This window comes from Sarcophilus harrisii, chromosome 4 (genome assembly GCF_902635505.1).
Source record: "Sarcophilus harrisii chromosome 4, mSarHar1.11, whole genome shotgun sequence".
Classification (NCBI taxonomy): Eukaryota; Metazoa; Chordata; class Mammalia; order Dasyuromorphia; family Dasyuridae; genus Sarcophilus; species Sarcophilus harrisii.
The window spans coordinates 380,710,796-380,732,025 of record NC_045429.1 but is presented as its reverse complement, the minus strand read 5'-3'; the positions used below and the strand labels follow the sequence as shown (position 1 = coordinate 380,732,025).

General features: G+C 35.2%; 2 protein-coding genes across 24 annotated transcripts in view; one reads left to right on the top strand and one right to left on the bottom strand.

Annotated features, from left to right (window-relative positions):
* SDCCAG8 (serologically defined colon cancer antigen 8) overlaps nucleotides 1-5,490 on the bottom strand; it is a 270,874-nt gene extending 265,384 nt beyond the window's left edge. For 8 of the 9 annotated variants that reach the window (XR_004234180.1, XR_004234179.1, XM_023502043.2 and 5 more), the window contains exon 1: nucleotides 4,503-4,928. Coding sequence is in view for 6 of the 9 variants with exons in the window: in XM_023502043.2 (XP_023357811.1) it covers nucleotides 4,503-4,845 (343 nt within the window). In the remaining 3 variants the exon portion in view is untranslated. Of the gene's footprint in view, nucleotides 1-4,502; nucleotides 4,929-5,333 lie in introns of those variants that run through there. The other variant, XM_031968542.1, reaches the window with a different exon arrangement.
* Nucleotides 5,072-21,230, top strand: part of CEP170 (centrosomal protein 170) — a 174,279-nt gene continuing 158,120 nt past the window's right edge. For 7 of the 15 annotated variants that reach the window (XM_023502042.2, XM_031968535.1, XM_023502038.2 and 4 more), the window contains exon 1: nucleotides 5,559-5,793. The gene's annotated coding sequence lies outside the window, so the exon portion shown is untranslated. The other 8 variants (XM_023502040.2, XM_031968538.1, XM_023502039.2 and 5 more) reach the window with 6 other exon arrangements.

Here is a 21,230-nt window from a genome sequence, read left to right as displayed (position 1 = left end):
TTACATCCTAATTTAGTACATGGAAGATATGTTTTTCAGTGGGTCTCAACATTCTCGGCTCCTTCATTGAACCTGACAGCTTTCCTCTGAACAATTTAGGACTTTAATTATGATCTAAAACACTGGCACCTAGAACTTAACACAATTCTCTAACTACAATCTGACCAGGCCAGAGGAGAGCAAATCTATTACTACCTTATGTCTCTCTTTAATGTAGACCAAGTTAGTATCAGGCTTTTCTCGATGCCACATCATACTTCCAACTCCTAATGGGCCTGTAGTCCACTAAAACCCTCAGACCTTTTTCTGACAATTTAAAGAATAAAATCTGAAAACAAAAAAAATAGAGACAAATATCTATTATATATTTCTCTTTCCAACTTGATATTAAAATGTACTGAAAGCAGATGGTAACAATCAAAATATTTTTATGAGCTATTTGGTAGACTATCATAGATATATAGACAATGAAGTTGAAGCAACCTTTAAAGGTCATATACAAACAGAAGTCAAGTCATGCACAAATAGATGAGATAGTCAACACTGAAATTGATAATTACATGACCTTCAAATTAATATTTCATTTAATTAGATAAATTCTTTAACTACCATAAAATTTATATGTGTTAAGAAAGAAAAATGTCTTTGGTAAAATGTTAATAAGTCAAAAAGCCACAGGTGTTAAAAAAAAAAAAAAAATTGGGCCTTTATGACTAGCCAATCTTCGTTTCATATTTTTCAACCTTTGAGCTCCTCTGTACCATTTGATAGATGACCTCTCTCATCCCTTCTAGACATCCTTTCCTGAATTTTCATTACACTGCTCCCTTGATGCTACTTTTCCCATTTGTCAGGGTAATGCTTCCCAGTTTTAGTTGCAGGATTATATCTGTTTTCATCACTATACATGGATATAACCTAAAGCCCTTTGCTAGGCCCTTTCCTTTCTCTTGAGTGAGCTTATCAGTTTCCATAAATCTATTATCTCTATGTAAACAACTACCAGAGGTATATATTCTCTTCTAATCAGGATTGAATTCCATGTCTTCTAACAACAACAGCCTTGCTGGAAATTTCCAATTGGATGATCCATTGGCATGTAAAAATAATATTTTAAAAAAAGGACATATTTCCCCTTCATTTTAATCCCTTTTTCTAACTTCCCCATTTCTGGGAAGTTCAGTAATCATTCTTTTCAGCTTCTCAACTTTAGAGTCATCCTTTCTTTCTCACCTTCAATTCTCATATGCAATGATATAGGTCTTTAAAAAAAAAACATGAATGAGAAAATGATTATGAAAATTTAGGAAAGTTGCAAAAGTTTCAGGGTTTTGGTACAAAGAAGGTCATAAGTTACATTTAATTGATATTTTGACATGACTTCTAATTATAACCAAGTAGACTAACACCTTTGAAACTTAAAGCCTGTCTTTACTGCTATTGTAGCTGACATAGCCATGGCCATTAGTTAATGTATTTTATACTCCACGATCTTGCAGAATGACCACTCAAAATTGTACTAGAATAAGGAAAAGATATGTGGGACTGAAATGATCAAGATTAATTCTATATCATTTTTAATTGATCGTATTTACAATTAATTGATTTTGTCTTATTATTGCTTGTCATGTTTTTTATTTCTGAACTTAGTTCAGAAATCCAACTATTCTGTGATGAATTGTTTAGAAACTCAGTTTCTTTGCTAATCACTCTTCCATTCTTGACTTAAGAAAATGTTTTCTTGAAATACCATGAAGTCTGGTCCAGCATTTATATACCACCAAACTATCCTTCAAGGATAGATATCTGCTCCATTATCTATATAACCTTGCAAGTGGCCTGAAATAATGAATATTAGTCATTGGAGAGAAAGAGGGAGTTGATAGTCCTTCATTCCTGATATCCAACCAATCCCACTGATTTCATGGTTTTGTTGAACTCTTGTGACCAATCATACCTCCTTCCCCCTTTAAAGTCCTGTTCTTTGTTCTGTACTCCCTAAAACCTATAAGAGAATTGTCCTGCTTATCGGGGTTTTAGCTTTGCTAAGGATGCCGAGATCCCATTTATTGGTAAGTGTGTGCTTTGCTAATAAATTGTCATTGCTCAGAACTTTGGGCCCAGTTTACCTTAACTTTTAACTGTTACCAAGTCACTCTAGTAATGGGTACTTCTATTTTTAAGTTTATGATTATTCTCCCCACTCCTATTCCCTCATCCAACAACTGGGATTAATGTTAGAGGCTAAGTAGCCAGTAAAGTAATCAGCTAACAATTATTAATAACATGCAAACTGTTTTGGGATACACCCACAGATGATTTCTGCTCTATGAGACAGATCAATATTCAAGTCTCACTACCATTTAGATAGATCCATGGCACCCTCCATACATTTCATTGTATTAAATAGAGGCCAGCAAAAAATGAAAGACATTCCACTAGTAGCAAGAGTGAATGAATATGACAGCAAATGAGGTAAATAAGGTTTATTTCAAATTTCTGCTCTAGGAAAGTCAAGGATGGGGAAAAGTAGGTTTATATGAAGTTATTCTATTTTAAATTCAATCACTTCTTAAATTCCATGATTACATGTAATGATTAAATCAGTGCATTTAGGAGACAGCAGTACATTACTAACATGAGATCTTCAAAGTAATCTGTACTCTTTTTAGGTGAAGAAAGCTTTTCAAGACCAAAGCCATTAAAATGTAAAAAACATTGTAGAAAGACTGAGAACACCTCACATTTTGATCTGTTAGTTCCTGTCTAATTATAAAAGGGAATGGTGGTGCTAACTATATTTACACTTCTTTTGGTAAGTGGAAAAAAATTTTAAGGGAAAGATAGACATTGAATGTCTCCTAGGAAGCATGGGGTTAGGTCCAATTACAAGAAAGAATAGCTTTGTGGAGAATCATTAATTAAAAACAAAACGCAAGACTACATTAGTACATTTTAACCAATTATATATTTATACAGTGATAAATTCTCAGGCATGGACATTCAAAACATAAGGAAATACAACAAAATAACTCCATACTATTTTGAAACATTTATTCAGGAATGCATGTTTACTTCAAGCATCTTTATTCCTCTCTAAAGAAGTAATTCTAACTTTATGTGATTTCAGTGCAAATATAGGAACTTCTAAATAAAATTTAGCAAAAAATAATTAGATAAAATATGAAATGTCCTGAAAAAAATTTAGAAATCTTTGTTCTACTTCTACATCTATTGATTAACTTGTTTCTACACTTTAGTTTTGCTATTTGCAAAAAGAAGAAAAATATTTTCTACTATATATACTTTATAGCATTAAAAATATGATCTAATTGTGACTGTGAAAGTAAATATATTATACAAATTCTACTACAAGTATACTACAATTATTATTAAATGTGATGTTACTACATAGTGGATGGAGCAATGGAGTTTGGTGTTTAGGTTAAGGAGGAGCTGAACCCTTTATTATTGCATCAGCTGATTTTGACTGTTCTTTAACTGTCCCAGTGTAAAATGATACATTTACTTAGGGTATTTCCTAGGGAAAACAGAAGGAGCATTATCAGAAGAGGGGGAGAGAATCCTAACAAATATGCAAGGGAAGAAACCCTCAAAGAGCAAAATTTAATTAGAAAACTAGAAATCTTGTCCTTTGTTTTCACAAAAATTAAAGAGATTATTTTTATTAAACTGTTTCTTGCTTTCAAATTAAACAGATCTCATTTCACTCATCAGATTAGGGAGGGCATTAAATAGAAATTGCTAATTTTTAAATTCCTGCGATTTCCCTAGCCAAAACATTGGCAGTTTCCTAGATGCGATCCCGTAAACTTATCATTGATTTAAAATAGAAAGAATCACCAGGTGACTCACTTATGAAGATAGCAAACGGGGTTATCCATTTCCATTGGTAGCTAAGAACCAAATAACATTGTCCCTATTATTATCTTATTCCATTAGTTACCTACCCTGAGGCAATGATCTTTTCCAAGAGATTCTGGTTTAAATAGTGTGCTTTGCTAATGGTTCTTGATTGACTCTAACCCAATAGTGTCAATGAAACCGCGTTTTAGAAGACTACAGGAAGCGAAGATTCATTAAAGAGTAGTACCACAAGAAATAATGGACAAAGTGGCAAAGTGGTTTAAGGCCTCTGGGGTAAAGATAATGAGGAACGATGCTGGAGGGATGAGGGGAACATCCCTATAAAGAGGAGAGAAAGGACATACCTCAGAGAAACTGGTTTTCACCTTGAGAAATTAAGCCATGTCCCAAATCCCAATCCTACTCAAACACCGGCCACCCAAGGCTTCCTAGGCGTTAGCCTAACCGCGTGGCGAGGAGGGACTCACACAAGTGTTGGAAAATACACTATTCAGGAGGTACCAGGAGAAAGATTCAGGAGCACACGCCGGGACCCGCTAAAGAACCCTGAGGAGGCCAAGGGCTGAGGCTGCAAAAGATTCGGAGCCTTAGGGCAGTGACCGACCGTAACTCACCCCTGAGACTTCGCTGATAGTGCCCCAGAGCCTCCTCCAGGGCAGAGTCCCCCAGAGCCTCTTCCACGGTAGGATCCCTCAGGGGCTCCTTCCGAGTAGAGTCCCTTAGGGGCTCTTCCGGGGTAGGGATTCTCAGGGGCTCCTCCAAGGCAGGGTCCCCCAGGGCCTTCTCCATGCAGTGACCCCCCGTTTGCAGACGCCCCAAGTATGGGGATGGATCTAGCAGAAACTCGGCGTCAGGCAACGGGCCGACAGACTCCCAGCTTCCAGACGTCGCTGTCAGAGGGGCGCATGAATAGTTGGAACTGGCTCGCGGGGGCGCTGTCCACCCACGAAACCCCATGATGGATAGTGGAAGTTGTAGTCCGCCACATTCACGAACTGCTGGTTTCCAGCCCCCCAAAAGGCCCCCGGCTTACTACAATTCCCAGGAGGCACCGCGCATAAGGAAGCGGCGGTTTGGCCACCAAGCTCCCGTTGCCTAGATACAACTTGGTGGCTCCGCCCTCCTTTTCCTCAGATTGCAGCTCCCCCCCTCCCCCATCTCATTTCCTGGGCAGTTTGCATCACCTAACGACCAAGAACAAGCTTCTGAAGACCTTTGGTCTATAGAGGAGGGGAAATGATTTTGTTCTATGGGTTCCCACAGTTAAGCGAATGAGAAGATATGACTCCTTTTATACGGCTCCATCTTCGATCGCTACTACCAAAGGCAGCCTTGTCTGGAGAGAAAAAACACAATCTCAACCGTCAAAGGGGTGGAGTTCGTGGAGACTACAAATCCTAGCATGCCAAGCAAAGAGGTCGGTGTTGTTGAATTGGCGCACTGACCCCTGGGAGCTGTAGTCCGTGTTGGTTGCAGTCGGAGCAAATGACAGTAGTTTCTTCATTGTTCCTGCTGGTCCTAGGGACACGCTTGCGCAGTGAGCTGCTGCGAAATCGTGTGGGTGGGACAACGACCCTCCGGGCAACTCCTTTTCATTGTCTGCCTTTGGCGCCTGCGCAGTAAGAGATAGCTGGGTGAGGAGGAGGGGCAGGGCCCCCTCCCCGGCCTCTCCTGACGCGCCTGCGCAGTGAGTGGCCACTCTGCCGTTACCGCTATGTGTGGGGCGTGTGTGGAATAACGTTATTGCTGAGCACCGTGAAAAGAACTGGGAGTCCGGGGGCGACGGCAGCGACGACGACTACGACGACGACGGGTTGACGGGGGAGGGGGGGACGGCGTGCGAGAGACTCACGGGACGCGACGCGCCCCGCCTCCCCCGTCCGGTCCCTCTCGCTATGGTGAGGGGTAAGTGATGCGCTCCGCTCAGTCGTCGGGCTTAGTGATGGTGATGCAGCCGCCGCCGCCGCCGCCCCTTCTCCAGATCCTCTTTCCCGGAGATCCCCTGGTGGGCGGCTGGGTTTTCGGGATGGGAAGAGTGCAGCTGGGAGAGGAAAAGCGGGGGGTGTGGGGGGGGTGCTGCTTTCCGGATGCTCCTCGCGCCGCGCCTCCCCCTCCCCGTCCCGGGGGATTCGTCAGCCCCGCCTCCCGCCCCCCCACCCCACCCCTTTTCTCTATTCCCTCCGGGCTCAGTTGGGCTTTGCTACTAAGGGCGGCCTCCGAAGCTGCTGGCTGACTCCTCCTCCTTTTAATGTGCATTTATTCAATTTCTATTCCCTGGCTTTGTGCCGCTCCTCCCACCACCTTAGTGGAGGGGCGCGAGGGGACAAATTGGCGGGCGTCAGGGAAGGAGCTGCTAAAGGCGGTGAATGCAGTTGGGGTCGAGATTGGTGTTCGGATTGGATGTTTGAAAGAAATTGCTGGGTGGGTTGTGTGTGGGGGGGTGGCGGGGGGAGGCATTTTCTGTTGGTTAAAAAAAAAAAGGGGGTATAGGAGACCTGTCAAGCGCAGGCTTGGCTGTGATTGCATCCCCCCAATAGTCCTACCCTTTCCTGAGCTAGAGGGAGGAGACTCTTCCTTGTCAGTTTCATTGTCCCCTACATGTTCCTGTTGGGTTCTGGTAGTTCCTTCCATATTATGCCCAGTATGGAACTGGAGGTTATAGGACGTGTTTCTGCCTTACATAAGCATTTTACTACGCCTGTCTTTTCTTTATTCTGGATTTCTTTTGTTTGTTTAGCTAAAGCTTGTAAGCCTCCGGAGGGCAGGGCCGATTATTTGAACATCTGAAAGTGCTGCTGTGCCTAATATAAGGCTACTTGATCAAATTCGGCTCTGTCGCAGACCCAGCAATAGTTTGCGTTTGGGGAAATGAACAGAATTGTTTTCTTTTGTTTTTCTGTGGTGGGTAATATACACCAGCATTGCTTTTTGGAAAGAATTCCTTTGTTTTATTCTTAAATCAATCATGCCAAAGGAATACACCTGACTAGAAATATTTATTTCTCTGCCGTTTGTGTCTTTTAATGAAAAATTACTGGGTAATAGGGGAATAGATAATATCTAGATGAAGTTTTTCATGATTCAATTCATAAATATTATGGTTTGTAATTGAATTTTGTTTTTATATTAAATAGAGGAAAAGGAAGAAAGTAAAAGTACGATGAGGAACTATTCTAGGAAGAAACCAAGAGAAAGAGAGAAATGATATTTTGAATACACTATATAAGGTTGTCACTCAATTATGAGAATACCAAATTGATGAAGAACATAGTTTCAGCCATTATGTGAAAGCCAGATTTGCAGTTACTGCTTTCCAACCTTGAAAATAATTGCCATGTGCTACAATAATAGACTCACAGAATGTTAGGAAGGGATCTTTTTCTGTATACTATTTCTTCATATATATATCTCTCTAAGATTATTGAAAAATTCATAGTACACTCCAGGTTCAGGTATTTTTAAATTACAACATAGTATATATTCTTTGCATTCTCTTTAATAATCAGAATAATTGATAACAATTTTACAATAATTTTTTATATAAAACCAAAATTCTAGACAAATGAAGTTAGGTAAATGAAGACTTATGTGTAGGTATCATTAACTTGTAGAAAAATGTGTTCTAGTCCTAAAAAAAACTTTTATCTGAAAATAATTTATTTATGCTCAGCTTCAGTATAAGTTTTCTGATTTTGGTCCTTTTATCTTCTCTCTTCCCTCCCCCAATCTGTGAAGTCATTGGGAACTCCAGCTAGAGAAAGTTCCCTCTACCAAAGCAGATTAACATTTGTTTGTTACTAAATTTAGAGGTTTGCCTGAAGTACTGAGAGATTACATTATATTACTTGTTTAGGTCTTTGAACACTAGTCTAGAGTCCTTGCTTCTCTTTGGTAATATAAATGTTTGCAATTTTAGCAACCATATTGAATACATAAGAACTAAAAAGAAGTTAAACAAATAAAAATAGCAAGCAATAGAGCTTAAAGCTTAGTAAAAAGCACTTTAAGTATCATCATTCAAAATCTCATCAGCTCTGTGAAGCAGATAACATTATCCCCATTTTTAATATAAGGTAACAGACTGAGGGGTTTCAGTGACTTGCTCAAAGTCAGATAGGTAATAAGCTTCTGAAGAAGGGAATTCTAAAATGGAAAAAAAAAAGTCTAGAGAGTGAGAAGTAGATTGATTGGAGAATGGCATGAACATGGCAGTAGTCCTTCATGACTGAGAATTTTTGTGCTTACAGGTACTCACCAATCTGAAAAGAGACATGATAAATCATCCATGATATGTACTTAGTAATTTGTTGAAAAGGAAATACTAAAGAGTAGTAGGGCATTTCTGTCTGTAAACTTTATGCATTTTACTGATTATTTTTATATGTTGCTTTGGGATTTCCCTATTTTCAAATATATACCCTTTGGTGGCTTATGATTTTTCCTGAGTAAATTGCCTAAGATTTCAGTGTTAGAACTTCTCTGTAATCCTATATTCACAGTTTTATCAGCTAGGAATTTTATTTTACTTCCTTAGAATTCAATAATTATTTCTTTGTTCCAGTTTTAGTCTTATCTTGGTGAAAGGAATAAGTTATTAGTAAGATTTAACATGTAATAGTATTACATTAAGATTTGGAATTCTAAAAAAATATCATATGCATTGTTTTCTTTTTAAGCTTTTGGATGTTTAGTAACTGTTCATAGTTTACCATTTGTAAACTTTCTGGCTAATACAGTCAATGTAATGTTTAATTTCTGAATTTTACTGTTTGTTAGGTAAGTTATATTTCATGATTTGAGAAAAAAAATTGAAGACTAAAATAGTATATGGCTACTGCTAAATGGGTAGAGAAATATCTATAGTATTGGCATTCTAAAATGAAAACTCATTAAAGTTTTGTTTTTTTTTTTTAAGATTTATACTGGGATGGACCTGTGAACTCAGATAGGAGTGGTCCCTTCAATAGCACAGATTGCAATGTGTTCAGGTTTTCTAATGCTGTGCTACTCTTGTTTGAGACTTTCTGTGCCTTCAGGCTGTTCGTGGACCTGCCCTCTCCAGATATTTCTTTCATTTCCTTTGAATTACTCTCTTGTGCAATTCTTTTTTGGTAATATGCTGAAGCCCACTTGGGCCAGTTTTATGTCTCAAATACTCTTTTGAGTAACTCCCAACAGTTTTTTTCTTGAGAACTGTTGGTCTTTGAAGATGGATGCTAAAAAATGAACCATTGTTTCAGAGAGAAATTTGGCTTATTAAAAACACTGGACAAAAGGCAATCTCTAACCCACCAACCGGCATTTTATTAATCACTGTACTATGTCTTAAGCATTGGATATTCAAAGAAAAAGCAAAAACATTTTTGTGCCACCTGGGAGCTTACATTCTAATGGGAGAGACATGGGTATAAATATACTTACAAAATAGGTAGAAGGTAACTTCAAAAGAGAAGGCAAAATATCCTTCTCAAGAAATTGGAAAGTGCTTTTGTTAGAAGGCAGTGTTTTTTGAATTTTGAAGGAAGCCACAATTCTAAAAGGAAAGGAGAACATTCTGGAAAGGGAAACAGCCAGTGAAAAAGACTGGAGGCAATAGATGGAATGCCATGTGTGACAAATGACAAAAGGGCAGTATGCTTGGACAATAGTGGATGTGAAGGGGGCATAAAATATAAGACTGAAAAGTCATAAAAGAGTTCAGGCCAATTCTGTGGCCAATTCATTATCCATCTGCACTGGCTCTCAAGGCTATCTACTCTCATGGGACAAAGTCTTTTGCGTTTTCAATCTAAGGATATCATAGTCTGAAAATAGGCATTCTAAATTCATTTGGGTTTTCCTGTGTGGATAGTTAGACCAAATGCTTTTTGAGTAATTATAGATATCTTTTAGATACTGCAGCATTTCATGATATAATCAGTGTAATGTGAACAGAAACATATAGAGGAACTCATCTTCCATGGGAACTTGATCTTCAGTTTTATACTCTGTAGAATATCATCCATGACTCTAGCAAACACTTTAGGTAAGCATATTACTTTCTTTTACACCTTGATTGATATTAGTAATCAGTTATTTCTCTCATCTTATGTGATTTTGACATCATAAATAGTAAGAATCACTGAAAAATAATTTTGCAAAATGACTATAAAATATATGTATGTACTATAAAATGTGATACTTATTTGAATTCAAATAAATATGCTTTAATTCATGTTTTATCTTGTACTTTTCCATAATATGCCATATTTAGTACTATTTATGACATTTGAAAGATAGTATTTTTTAAAGTTACAGTTGATTTAAGAGATGTTCTTATCCATGCATTTATGAAAACTAATGAAGTTGTTACTGAATTGCATAGTTACTGAAATCTCATCTTAACTCATGACTTCTTCAGCTTTGGTATTAAAAACATAATTATTGGGTCCATGGTTTTGTATGAGGCAGTCTAAAGAGGAACAATATTTACTATATTTGGACCAGCATGTTTGTCTTAATAGGAAATGTTAGTGTAGGTTAATTGAGAGGAGTGGTGTTTGGAAAGTAGTGGGGAAAGTAGTTCTACTCTGCTGGGATCAAACCAATTTGATTAAATTTTAGGAAAGATGAAGACAAACTAGATGGAATCCCTGAGAGAGTGACAAGGATGGTGAAGGAACTAGAGAATATGGCTTTAAAACATTTGAAAGAACTAGAACTACTTAACCTGGAGAAGAGAATTATTTAGGACTTTCTATGTGTCTTCAAGTATTAAAATGCCATCATATGCAATAAGGACTAAACTTAACTAAATTTATTTTGTTTGGCTCCAGAGGAAAGAAAAAAAGTAGGAACAATAGTCAGAAGTTTTAAAGAAATTTAGGCTTGTAATTATCTATTTAATAGAGTTGTCTAAAAGTGAGATCTATTGCTTCAGGAAATAGTAGGTACTCCCTAGAAAATAGGGGATTGTTCAGATGATGTCAATGACACTTCCATTCAATAACCCCAATGGGTTTTCTTGTCAGAGGAATTAGAATGATTTGCCATTTACTTCTCCAGTTCATGTTACAGAAGAGCAAACTGAGGCAGAAAGAGTTAAATGACTTGCCCAGGGTCACACAGAGAGTATAAATAGCAGTTGCTTCTTTTCTTGCTAGATATTTTATACCCTCTTGCTGAGGGTAGTCTTTCCCTCCCAGACTGATTCTTTGGGGCAGTCAAACTAGGCTATCTTTTGCCTCAATTCTTATTTAGCCTTTAGTTGCTGAATGGGTTTTGCCTCAGACACTGCTTCCGAGGTATCACCAATCATTCTGCTCTGTATGTTGCCATTGGACCCAGATGGATCTGGAGAAAAGAGTCTGGTGACTTTGCCTAACCCTGCCTCACTTAAATCTAGTTCACCTGCAAGTTAAACTATTACCTTCCTGATGTCATTGGTCTTCTTTGAAAACAAAGAACAAGTGACCCGGCTATCACTATCCTTATGACAGATTCATCACTACTACTTTTAAGTTATTTTCTATGTCCAAGATCTCAGAAAATTAGCAGCATGTAAAGTCACAGGATACTGCTTAACTTCTCTGTACTTTCCACATAATATAAAATGAGGTGTTTGCACTTGTAGTGGAAGAAGCACTAAATATGGGATCAAATTTGTGTTGGAATCTCAGGTCTCCTAGTTGACCATCTATGTAATCTTAGGGTAATGATTAAACATTTCTGAGCCTCAGTCTTCTCATCTAAAAAAGGTGAAGAGATTGGAATAGGTTTCTTTCTGCTCAAGTATTCTATGATTATAACAAAGCATGTAATTACAGATAATTTACAGCTAGTGGATAATGTTGGATCTGGAATCAGAAACACCTGAGTTCAATTCTGGCCTTAAACACTTACTACTAGCTGTGGGCAAGTCATTCAGTGTCTTTTAAAAATAGTTATAACCGCATGATTATAAAGAGATATTAAGGATAAGTCATGCCAGACTGTTCTTTTTTTTTTTTTTTTTTTTTTTTTTTAAACAAAACTATTAAATTGGTATTTCAGAGCATTGTTCTTGGTACAATTTGTCTAGATTTTATCAAAGCTTTTGATAAGTGTTCATACAGTTCTTTTAGAAAAGTTAGAGAGATGTGAACTAGGTCATAATAAAATTCAATAAAATTCAAAAGTGATTGAATGGCTGAACTCAGAGAAGTTGTTAGTGATCCATCCAGTATCAGTTTGACATGATGTCTTTAGTAATATGTGCAAGTGATCTATATTTTAATCCCTGTGCTGTTCAGCTTTTTAATTAGTAATAAAGCTATAGATGACATGCTTCTCCTATTTGAGAATAATACAAACTGAGAATAGATAATTAACAATGACAAAATTAGAATGCAAAGAAATCTTTGCAGGTTTAAATAATTGGTTGAAGTTGATAAAAGAAAATTCAAAATATATACTTTTAAAAATCAGTTTCCTAAATGTATAAGAAGAGGTCGTCTGGTTAGATCAATGGCAATTTGAAAAAGATCTGGAGATTTTGAAAAATTGCAAGTTTAACATGAGTCACCACTGTCATGTGACAGCCAGAAATCCCCTTGAGAAATTTGATTTGATGAAGAGAGATTTTTGCTTCCAGGAAAAAACATGATAGTCCTTCTAGTCACCATTACAGAGAGGACACATTTGGAGTATTGTATTCAGTTCTGACTGGCACAGTTTAAGGACTTTGATAAATACAGGTTAAGATATCAAGGACATGGTAACCAGGCCTTGAGTACATGCTACTTAAGGACAGATTGAAAGAAATAGAAACATTAGACATGTTCTGTTTGATCCCAAAGGAATGTATATGTACAAGTTGTAAAGATTTAAATTTAGACACAGTTGAACTGTAATGCCAGTCTCCTTGAACTGCCCTACCTCAGTTATTCTGCCCCAAACCACCTTCTATCATATCACCCTTCCCTCTTGATCATCAGAATAATTGATAAGGATAAAAGATCTGCTCCCCATCCCAATCTATTAGAATATCAGATCAGATACTTTACTCCATTGGAATATCAGATAACTTTCCCATTTCTACTACCTCCCCATTATGTCATCCCCATCTGTTCCCCATTACATCATTGTTTCTCTCTCCCTATAAAGAATCTCTATGCCCCACATTCGATGCTGGATTCTTGGAGATGAGAGTCCAATCCAGTCAATTGATTTACTCTCCAATAAATTAAATTATTATAACTCTCTAACCTCTATCTTGCCCCAGTTTCTCCGACATTACAGAACTTTCCAAAAGTGGGTTGGACTATTTAAGGAGGTAATAAATTGTCCTTAATTAGAGGGCTTCAAGAAGAGTTGGAATGATCATATATAGGGTATGTTATGATAATGAATTTCTTTTTGGATATGGGTTGAACAGGTTTGCTTCTCAAATTCAGTACTTTTCTCAACTCTAAAATTATGTGATTCTGAATTCTATAAATGAAAGAAATAAGAACATTCCTGTAAAAACCCTTTCCTGGTTGTTTTAAAATGGTAATGCCTTGCTTCTAAGATTATTTATAATCAGCCTTCTCTATGTATCATATCTGCACATAGTTATTAAATATTTTCTCCTTTTAGACTGTGAGCTCTTTTATTGCTGAGATTGATTTTTTTTTGCCTTTGTATGTTCAGGGTTTGACAGAATATTTGACATGTTGTAAATGCTTAATAGATGTTTGTTGACTTGTTGACTGTGCCATGGAAAATCTTACAGAAATTATCAAATCTATTTGAAATTTATGATAACATATGACTTTAAAAGAGCAGGGTTTTCTAGATTGTGGGCAAGTAAATATCATCTATGTTTACTTTATTATAGATGCTATTTTTTTTCATATCTTTATCAAGAATACTATACATAATGAGCAAATCTAGTGAAATTAACTTCAAATAATAATCCAAACATCTCTTTTTTATTTGTCTTTGGAATTTTTTCCCCCATCTATGTACAAATGTGGGTTTTTCTGAGTAGAGAATTCCTAATATAATAAAATCTCAATAATCTGGCACACAATCATAACTTCTTTTTTTCCTGTAGTTTTGCCATTTCTTTCACCAATTCATTTTTATGAAAAAGGAAACTGAGACAAACAGAGGTCATAACAGCTATTAAGAATCTGGGGCTGGATTTTGAACTCCAGAAGTTTATCCACTGTGCCACCTAGCTGCCCAATAATTAGAGTTCTCAATAAAGTAGAATTTTTTTTTTCTGTCTTTTAGGAGAAGGATGCAAATGATAAACCAAGTTAACATTGGAAATTTGATCAATAGGGAAACTTCTAAGATAATTTTCTGGATTCAAGTCAGGTTGAGTGCATTATCTTCTACCTGTCATGTATGCTGCACTATACAAACAGTGATTGTTTTTCAAAATGAGAATGGAATCACAGAGTTAGAGATTGAAGTGACTTTATTAAGCATCTAATTCAATTCCCTAATTTTAACAATGAAGACATCTGAGGTGAAATGACTTGCCCAGAGTCGCATAGAATGTAAATGATAAAGCATTGGGCATCTTCTAATTCTGAACACTTTAAGATTCCAAATAATTATATGTTGGAAAAATATATTTATAATAAGATAATTTGGTTTCAAATCTTAGGATATTATTATAGGTCCACCAATTAGTATTAGAAAAATGAGAAAATTCATTGTTTAAATTTTAAGTGACACCAAGTTGAATTAATATGAGCCACAATATAGTTAATGTGACAGCATACAAGCTAGGCAAACATTTTAAGCTTTCTATGCCATTAGTCTGCACTTGCCTATTACTATATGGATATGATATATTGCTACATACTGCATAAACAAGAGTTGTATTACTAGTATTTTTTAATATTCCTTAACAAAATAGATAAAAGGAACTTCAGATAGAAATGTTGACCATGCAAAAAAGAAGAGGCTTGTTATTACATTTGGACAAAAATTTGATGTAATTGAATGACATGAATGTGATCATAGTAAGTCTAAAATAGGATAAGATCATGAAAATCCTGATTCAGTGGTACAGAACATTATCAAAACTCAGGTGAAATAAAAAAAGCAGAATTGCCTTAGTTTTTTGTGGTTTGCAAATGAATAAAAATGTTACAGGGTTAGAAAAGGAGAGTCTTTTTTAGCCATATGGATTATAAAAATTATAACGAAAAATGTATTCTCAGTAGAGTAGCCATTCAGACAAAAGCTTCACGTTTAAGGCAGTTTGAAAAAACAACAATCGAGAAATGGATTGTGAAAGAATTTACTGCAGGTATTAGTTGGTTTGATCACTTTAAAAATTGAGTTAATTTACATAATGTTAAAATTATGGAGAAAAGATCAATGCAGATTGTGAAAGCTACATATCCTGTTTTAAAGAAAATAATCAAAGAAAGTGAATGTGTAGAACAATAAATTTGTAATGTGAATGAAACAGGCTTAGTCTGGAAAAGAATGCCTTCCAGAAGGAAATAACAGCTGAATTTAAAATAAATTTTGCTTGGCACTTTATTTGGAAGGTAATGCAGAAGAAAATTTTAAATTAAAACCAGGACAAACTAAACGGTCTCTAAATTGTTGCCCTTGGAGAGTCTACAATTGTCTATTCCTGGTAGTTCTTTGACAGTCAAATAAGCATGTTTTTGAAAACCGGTGGCTTTTTAACTCAGCAGTTGAAAAATGTTGCAAGGACGACTATTATTTTTTGAAACTTTATTGATTTTGATAATGCCCCAGTTCATCAAGCTACACTTGGCTTATTGTATGAGAATGGGAACATACAAATTCATCAAGAATGCTTTCTATACCTATCAGCATGTGTATGAAGATTTGGAAAGGACTATTCAGTCAATTCTGCTGAAATGTTTTAAGTATATTAAGTTTTTCATCATGTAATCACTGCAGGATTATCTTTAGATATGATATTCATGAATTTTTATAAAAATATTCTAATTTGCTTTTGTAAATACTATTTATAATAAACTTGAATCAGACACTTTTTTTTTTAAAACATGCTGCTAAAGTGAATTTGGAATGTGTTTTTCTCATCTCTTACTGTTGTGTTAATAAATAGATTTTTAAAACTTATTTACTAAAATTGTATTGCATATTTTCAAGCTGGAATCAATTTATGTGTAATTTCAAATAATGTGAATTTGAATAATTTGCTAATTATTGGGATTGTTTGCACTAATCAAGACTTAGTTATTAATGGAAATTGTAAATTATTGTAAGTTATGACTTTGTCATATCATTTAACTTCTCTTGGAGTCAGGACATCATCTGTTAAAAAATGAATGTAGATTAGATTTATCATTCTTGGTTTCAATATTTATTAAACAATATTTATTAAACATTGAGCATATGCCAAGCATCATGCTAGGAAGTAGAGATATAAAAAAATGAGATAGTCCTTGCCCAATTCCTTCTATCAAGATTATATTTTACCAAGATATTGATAACATCTATTAATATAGATCTCCTCAACTTGGTTGTTTTTTTCCAGCAGTGCAGATCACAGCCCACCCACTCATTCTGTGAATGTGAGTTTTTATCCATATCATCATGCAAATCTTCTACAAAAGATCTATATAACATACTTGGATTCTTCCTTTTAGAGGTCTTGACTTTGAATGGATACAACTAGAACAAATATACACTATTCACTGGCGCTCTTATTATTAAAAAAACAAAAAGTTAATTTATTTAAAACTTAAATACAAGATAGGGAAAAAATTTCCATGTGCACAGTAGTTCAAAAGAGAGAATTCAAAATATAAAACAATAGATATTCATTTCAAAAAAGCCTATTCAATACTATAATTTGTATTCAGAACTGTCTTTTTTGCTTCCTTGTGGATTCTTTTTTTCTCTGTACTTTTTTACTTTGTTTTTTCCCCTCTTCTTCTTCCCTCTTCCCCAAGAAAGTTACAATTAAGCATGGAGATATATGTGTATATATACACACATGTATATACATTGATATCTATAATCATGCATATATATACACACATATATATGCATCTATGTAAGATGTACTGTGCTTGTTTGTCCTTTATTTCTTTGAAGATGGATAACATTTTCCTTCATAAGTCATATTTTTCTGAATCCATCAACTCATCATTTCCTGCAACATAGTAATATTCCAACCTTATACTTAATAGTTATTTAAAATTGCCTAAAATAATATTGATTAATGTGGCTGACATATAAGGTAGTTTCCCTATTTTTCTCTGATTAAATCTCTTTTCACTTTAAGTTTGTAAGAGATCATGATTCTTACCCATGCTTTTTTTTAACCTAATAAATTCTACTTCTGATCTTTATATTTATTTGTATCTCTTCATTTCCTTTCCCTCCTGACTCCTACTTTATTTCTAATGCTATTTTGCCCTCCTATTACTTAACCATACTCCTCCCCCACCAAGAATCCCTCACTTATTCTTTCTCCTCACCCTTTCTTTTTGCCCTCTTGTTTCTGACTGAATTTAGATTTTTATAGCCTTCCAAATATATTCCCTTAATCCCATTCCCAATAATTTACACACCTATTTATACCTACCACCTCCCTTAATACTTTTGCTATATAACTAGTCTACTTTCTATATCTCTCATCACATTGTTCTCCTGTACAATTTAGTGTGTGCCAGTAAAGTACTAGACTCAAGAATCAAAAGTTTTCTGTAGATACTTAATAGCTGCATAATCCTGGACAAAGTTTTTTCACTGGTATGTGCTTCACTTTTTTTATCTGTAAAATGACAAGAATAATAAACAGCTATCTCACAGAGTTATTGTATAGTTCAAATGAGATGATCTGCATCTATAGTTCAAATGAGATACTACATTTGGTAAATTCATACTTACCCAGTAGTTCTTTCTTTGGGTGAATTATTGACTGTTTCTTCAGAATCTATTGTATTCAATGATTTAAAGGCCATTTTTGACATTCTATTGACATTCCTATGCAACAAGAATTTAAGCATGTACTTTGGGCCACGGTGCTACTAGGTTTTGGGAATCCATATATGATTTAATTATAAAGGGCTTTTATATATATATATTTTTTTTCAGTTAGTTTTAATAGCGATCACAATTTATATAGTTCTATGTATTTTCCTCCAAATAATATACATGAAGAAACATGTTTAGAGAAATAGATCCAGCATAAAATCTAGGTCATTGTGTAATAGAAAATCCATCATACTTAAGAGTCAAAAGACCTGTGTATATATGCTGTGGTTACTTCACAGATACGTATTTACTGAATCAATGAAAAAATATAATCTAAACCTGAGAGTCTTAAAAAATAGTCTAGAAATGATAATCATTTGATTAAATATTCTGCAGATTACTCAAGACAAGTATCAAAACTCCCATGAAATTGTTTTTCTATATATGATGTGAATAAATACTTATGCTTTAATAAAAGCCAAATATAACTTATTGACATTCCACCAAAAGAGCATCATTAATGTATTTTGTGCCTGAGGTCTTTTTTTTTTTTTTTTTTTTTTTTTTTTTTTGGTTTCAAGTTTGAGTTGAATAGAAATGGGGTAGGTGATTCAAAATTGTGAATCTGAAATCATAGCACCTTGTGGTTGAACACATCAAGCTCATGAGTTAAGAGCTCATGTACTCTTCTGGGAAAGCATTACTGTAGTTAGTTTTCAGTTGGTATATATAGACTAATGTGTAAGGATCTTCTATTAAGACCTTCTTGCCTGTAAACTGTGCTATTTAATCTGTGGATGATTTTATTTTTTTGTGCTTGGGTCTGGAATAGGGTGAGGAGGGAGTGGGAATGTATTAAATTTAGTGCAGCCACAAGCCTGAATGAAGTCCCTTGTCAAAGGAGATACCTGCAGTTGGGCTAGTTTTAGGTATGAGCAAAGATGGGACTTTATATAGCCTTGAATGTGGTTGAGAAAGTGATTATTTCCATCCACCTTAGTTGTATGTGGCTTGTGTAGCTTAGGCCTGGTCAGTCCTAATAATTTAGTATTTACTTCAAAAACAAGCTGTGCATAGTAGAGATTCCAGTATCATATTAAATTCTTTTTTTCTGTTCTTTTTATAAGGAGAAGTTAATGGTTATTGAAGTCTTATCAAGTTCATAATAAAAAGAAAATTTCAAAAAAAAATAATTTTAGAAGACCAATTTCAAAATCGGCATGAATATAAACAGCCAGAACTTATTTTCTAATATAGAGACAACTCTGAGTTTGGAACAAGTATCTTGGAATGAATCCAAACAAAGCACAGCTGTGCACTTGCTTTTATTTTTTTTTTGTTTATTGACTATGCTATTCCACAAAGGGTGAGAATAAAATAATTATTTTTGATAAATATACCATTTCTTCCTCTTCCATTTTGGATATACTGGCACTTAATAGTGTTGTGCTTTGAATCTTGTGCTCTTTTTAAGCATGAAGAAAAATTATATCTTAATACCAAGTGTTAGTGATTTGGGCATTTCACTTTTATATTACCTTCTATGAGATTACCTTCTTTACCTTGTATGTGCTTAGTTATTTGCTTGTTGTCTGTTTCATTAGAATATCCTTGAAGAAAGGACCTGTTTTTGTCTTTCTTTGCTACTTCCAGAGCTCAGCACAGTGTCTGAAACATAGTAAGTGTATAAGTACTTGTAAATTTAGTGAGGACTCCTCATTTTTCACTACATTTATGCCTGTCCTGGATTATATCTTTTGCATGAATTTTATAGTACATGTTCATCCTACTTAAAGCTATCGTTTTTGTTGTTGTTGTTCTTTGGATTACCTACATTTGCAATTCTTCCTTATGATGAGACTTGAGTTAGGAGTTGCTTGTTATTATTGAAAGGGGGAATCTATGTCTCAGGATCCAGATTGGAAGCTGTGGAAGAGGCAGGAAAGAGCAGAGAGTGACTGCTGTAGGAAGTTAAGAATCTGAAAAGGAAGAGGAAAAAGGAAAGTTTGTCTTCCTTATTACAGCTGGACTGAACAACATGAGTTCCTTTTCCCCTGCTCAAAGTTGACTATATATATGAGTAAATAAGCTAAAAATTTAAGGAGAGGAGGACTTCTTTATGCAAAATTACTGTCCCGCAGAATCCGGATATCAAGAAAGCTAAGGAAACTTTCTGCCAGTTATTCATATTTCAGTATGATTTAGGCCAAATCACCTTGCCTAGTCTAAAAACTAACAGGAGAATTGGGAAAGGTAGTTGAAAAGTGAGACATTAGAGTATCAACCATAATAAAAGAAAGGAAAAATTAAAAAAAAAATAGGGAGACTTCAGTAGCTATTAGATGGTGTGATAATAATGGATTCCTTAGAGAGTAAAGGAAGAAGGAAACACAAGGCACAAAAATGGAAATGAGAGAAGATAAAAGAAATAGTGAGATTTTATACAAACAAAATTTTTATTTTTAAATTGCCACTTGAGTCTTCCATAAATATAGGAAAGTTTTCTTTTTCATACTTGGGTGTGTCTGTTTATGAAGGGACAGATGAAACCTGCTAAGTTGGAACTCTCTTCCTGTCAGCAATTTTAATGTCAAATGTTTAACTTTAATTTCTCAAAAATGAGGGGAGAGATGTTTCAAATGTTTACTAGAAGCTAGATGTACACAGGCAGTCAGTCACTACTTCCAGTTTCTTTGTAGTCCAACCTTCTGTACATTTCATCTTGCCCCAAATGTCATCCTAGATTTCCCTTTTTGACTTTCAAGTCCTGAGCATTTTTATTGATGCATGTTATCTCAAATTGAACTGCAGAGTGCTTTTTTTTTTTTAATTTTTTTAAAGAGTGATTCCTGGAATATTTAGAAGTTAAGGGAATTTTGAATATCTTGTAGTCCAATTCTTCCCTCTTTTTACAGATGGAGAAGGAAATGGCAGCCAGAGAAGCAATAAGATTTTTCTAGGGTCCCATCAATGGTGAGTGTAGGAACTATGATTTAATCCCTATGCTTGAGTCTAATAATTTTCCCACAATATGTGATACTTTCTGTGAGCCCAACCCCAGTCTTAGGTCCTGTGGAGCTTACAAAGGAAGAAGTTTATGAAGACTCACAAACATTAAGTAGCTAGGAACAGCTGCACTGAGACATAATAGCAAAAGTGGTGTTTTTGGAGTCAGAGATCCTGGGTTTCAGTTCTGGATGTGTTGATCTCTTTCTGTGAATCTTAAAAGCATTCCTTTACCTTTCTTAGCCTTAGTTTCCTTTTCTGTGAAATGGGGAGTTTGGACTAGAAAGCTCCTGTCTTCCTGCTCTAAATCTATGAACAACAATAAACAGTATATAATCTTAATTTCATTGACTTTGAGTATACTTAAAGTTGAAGGATTCCAA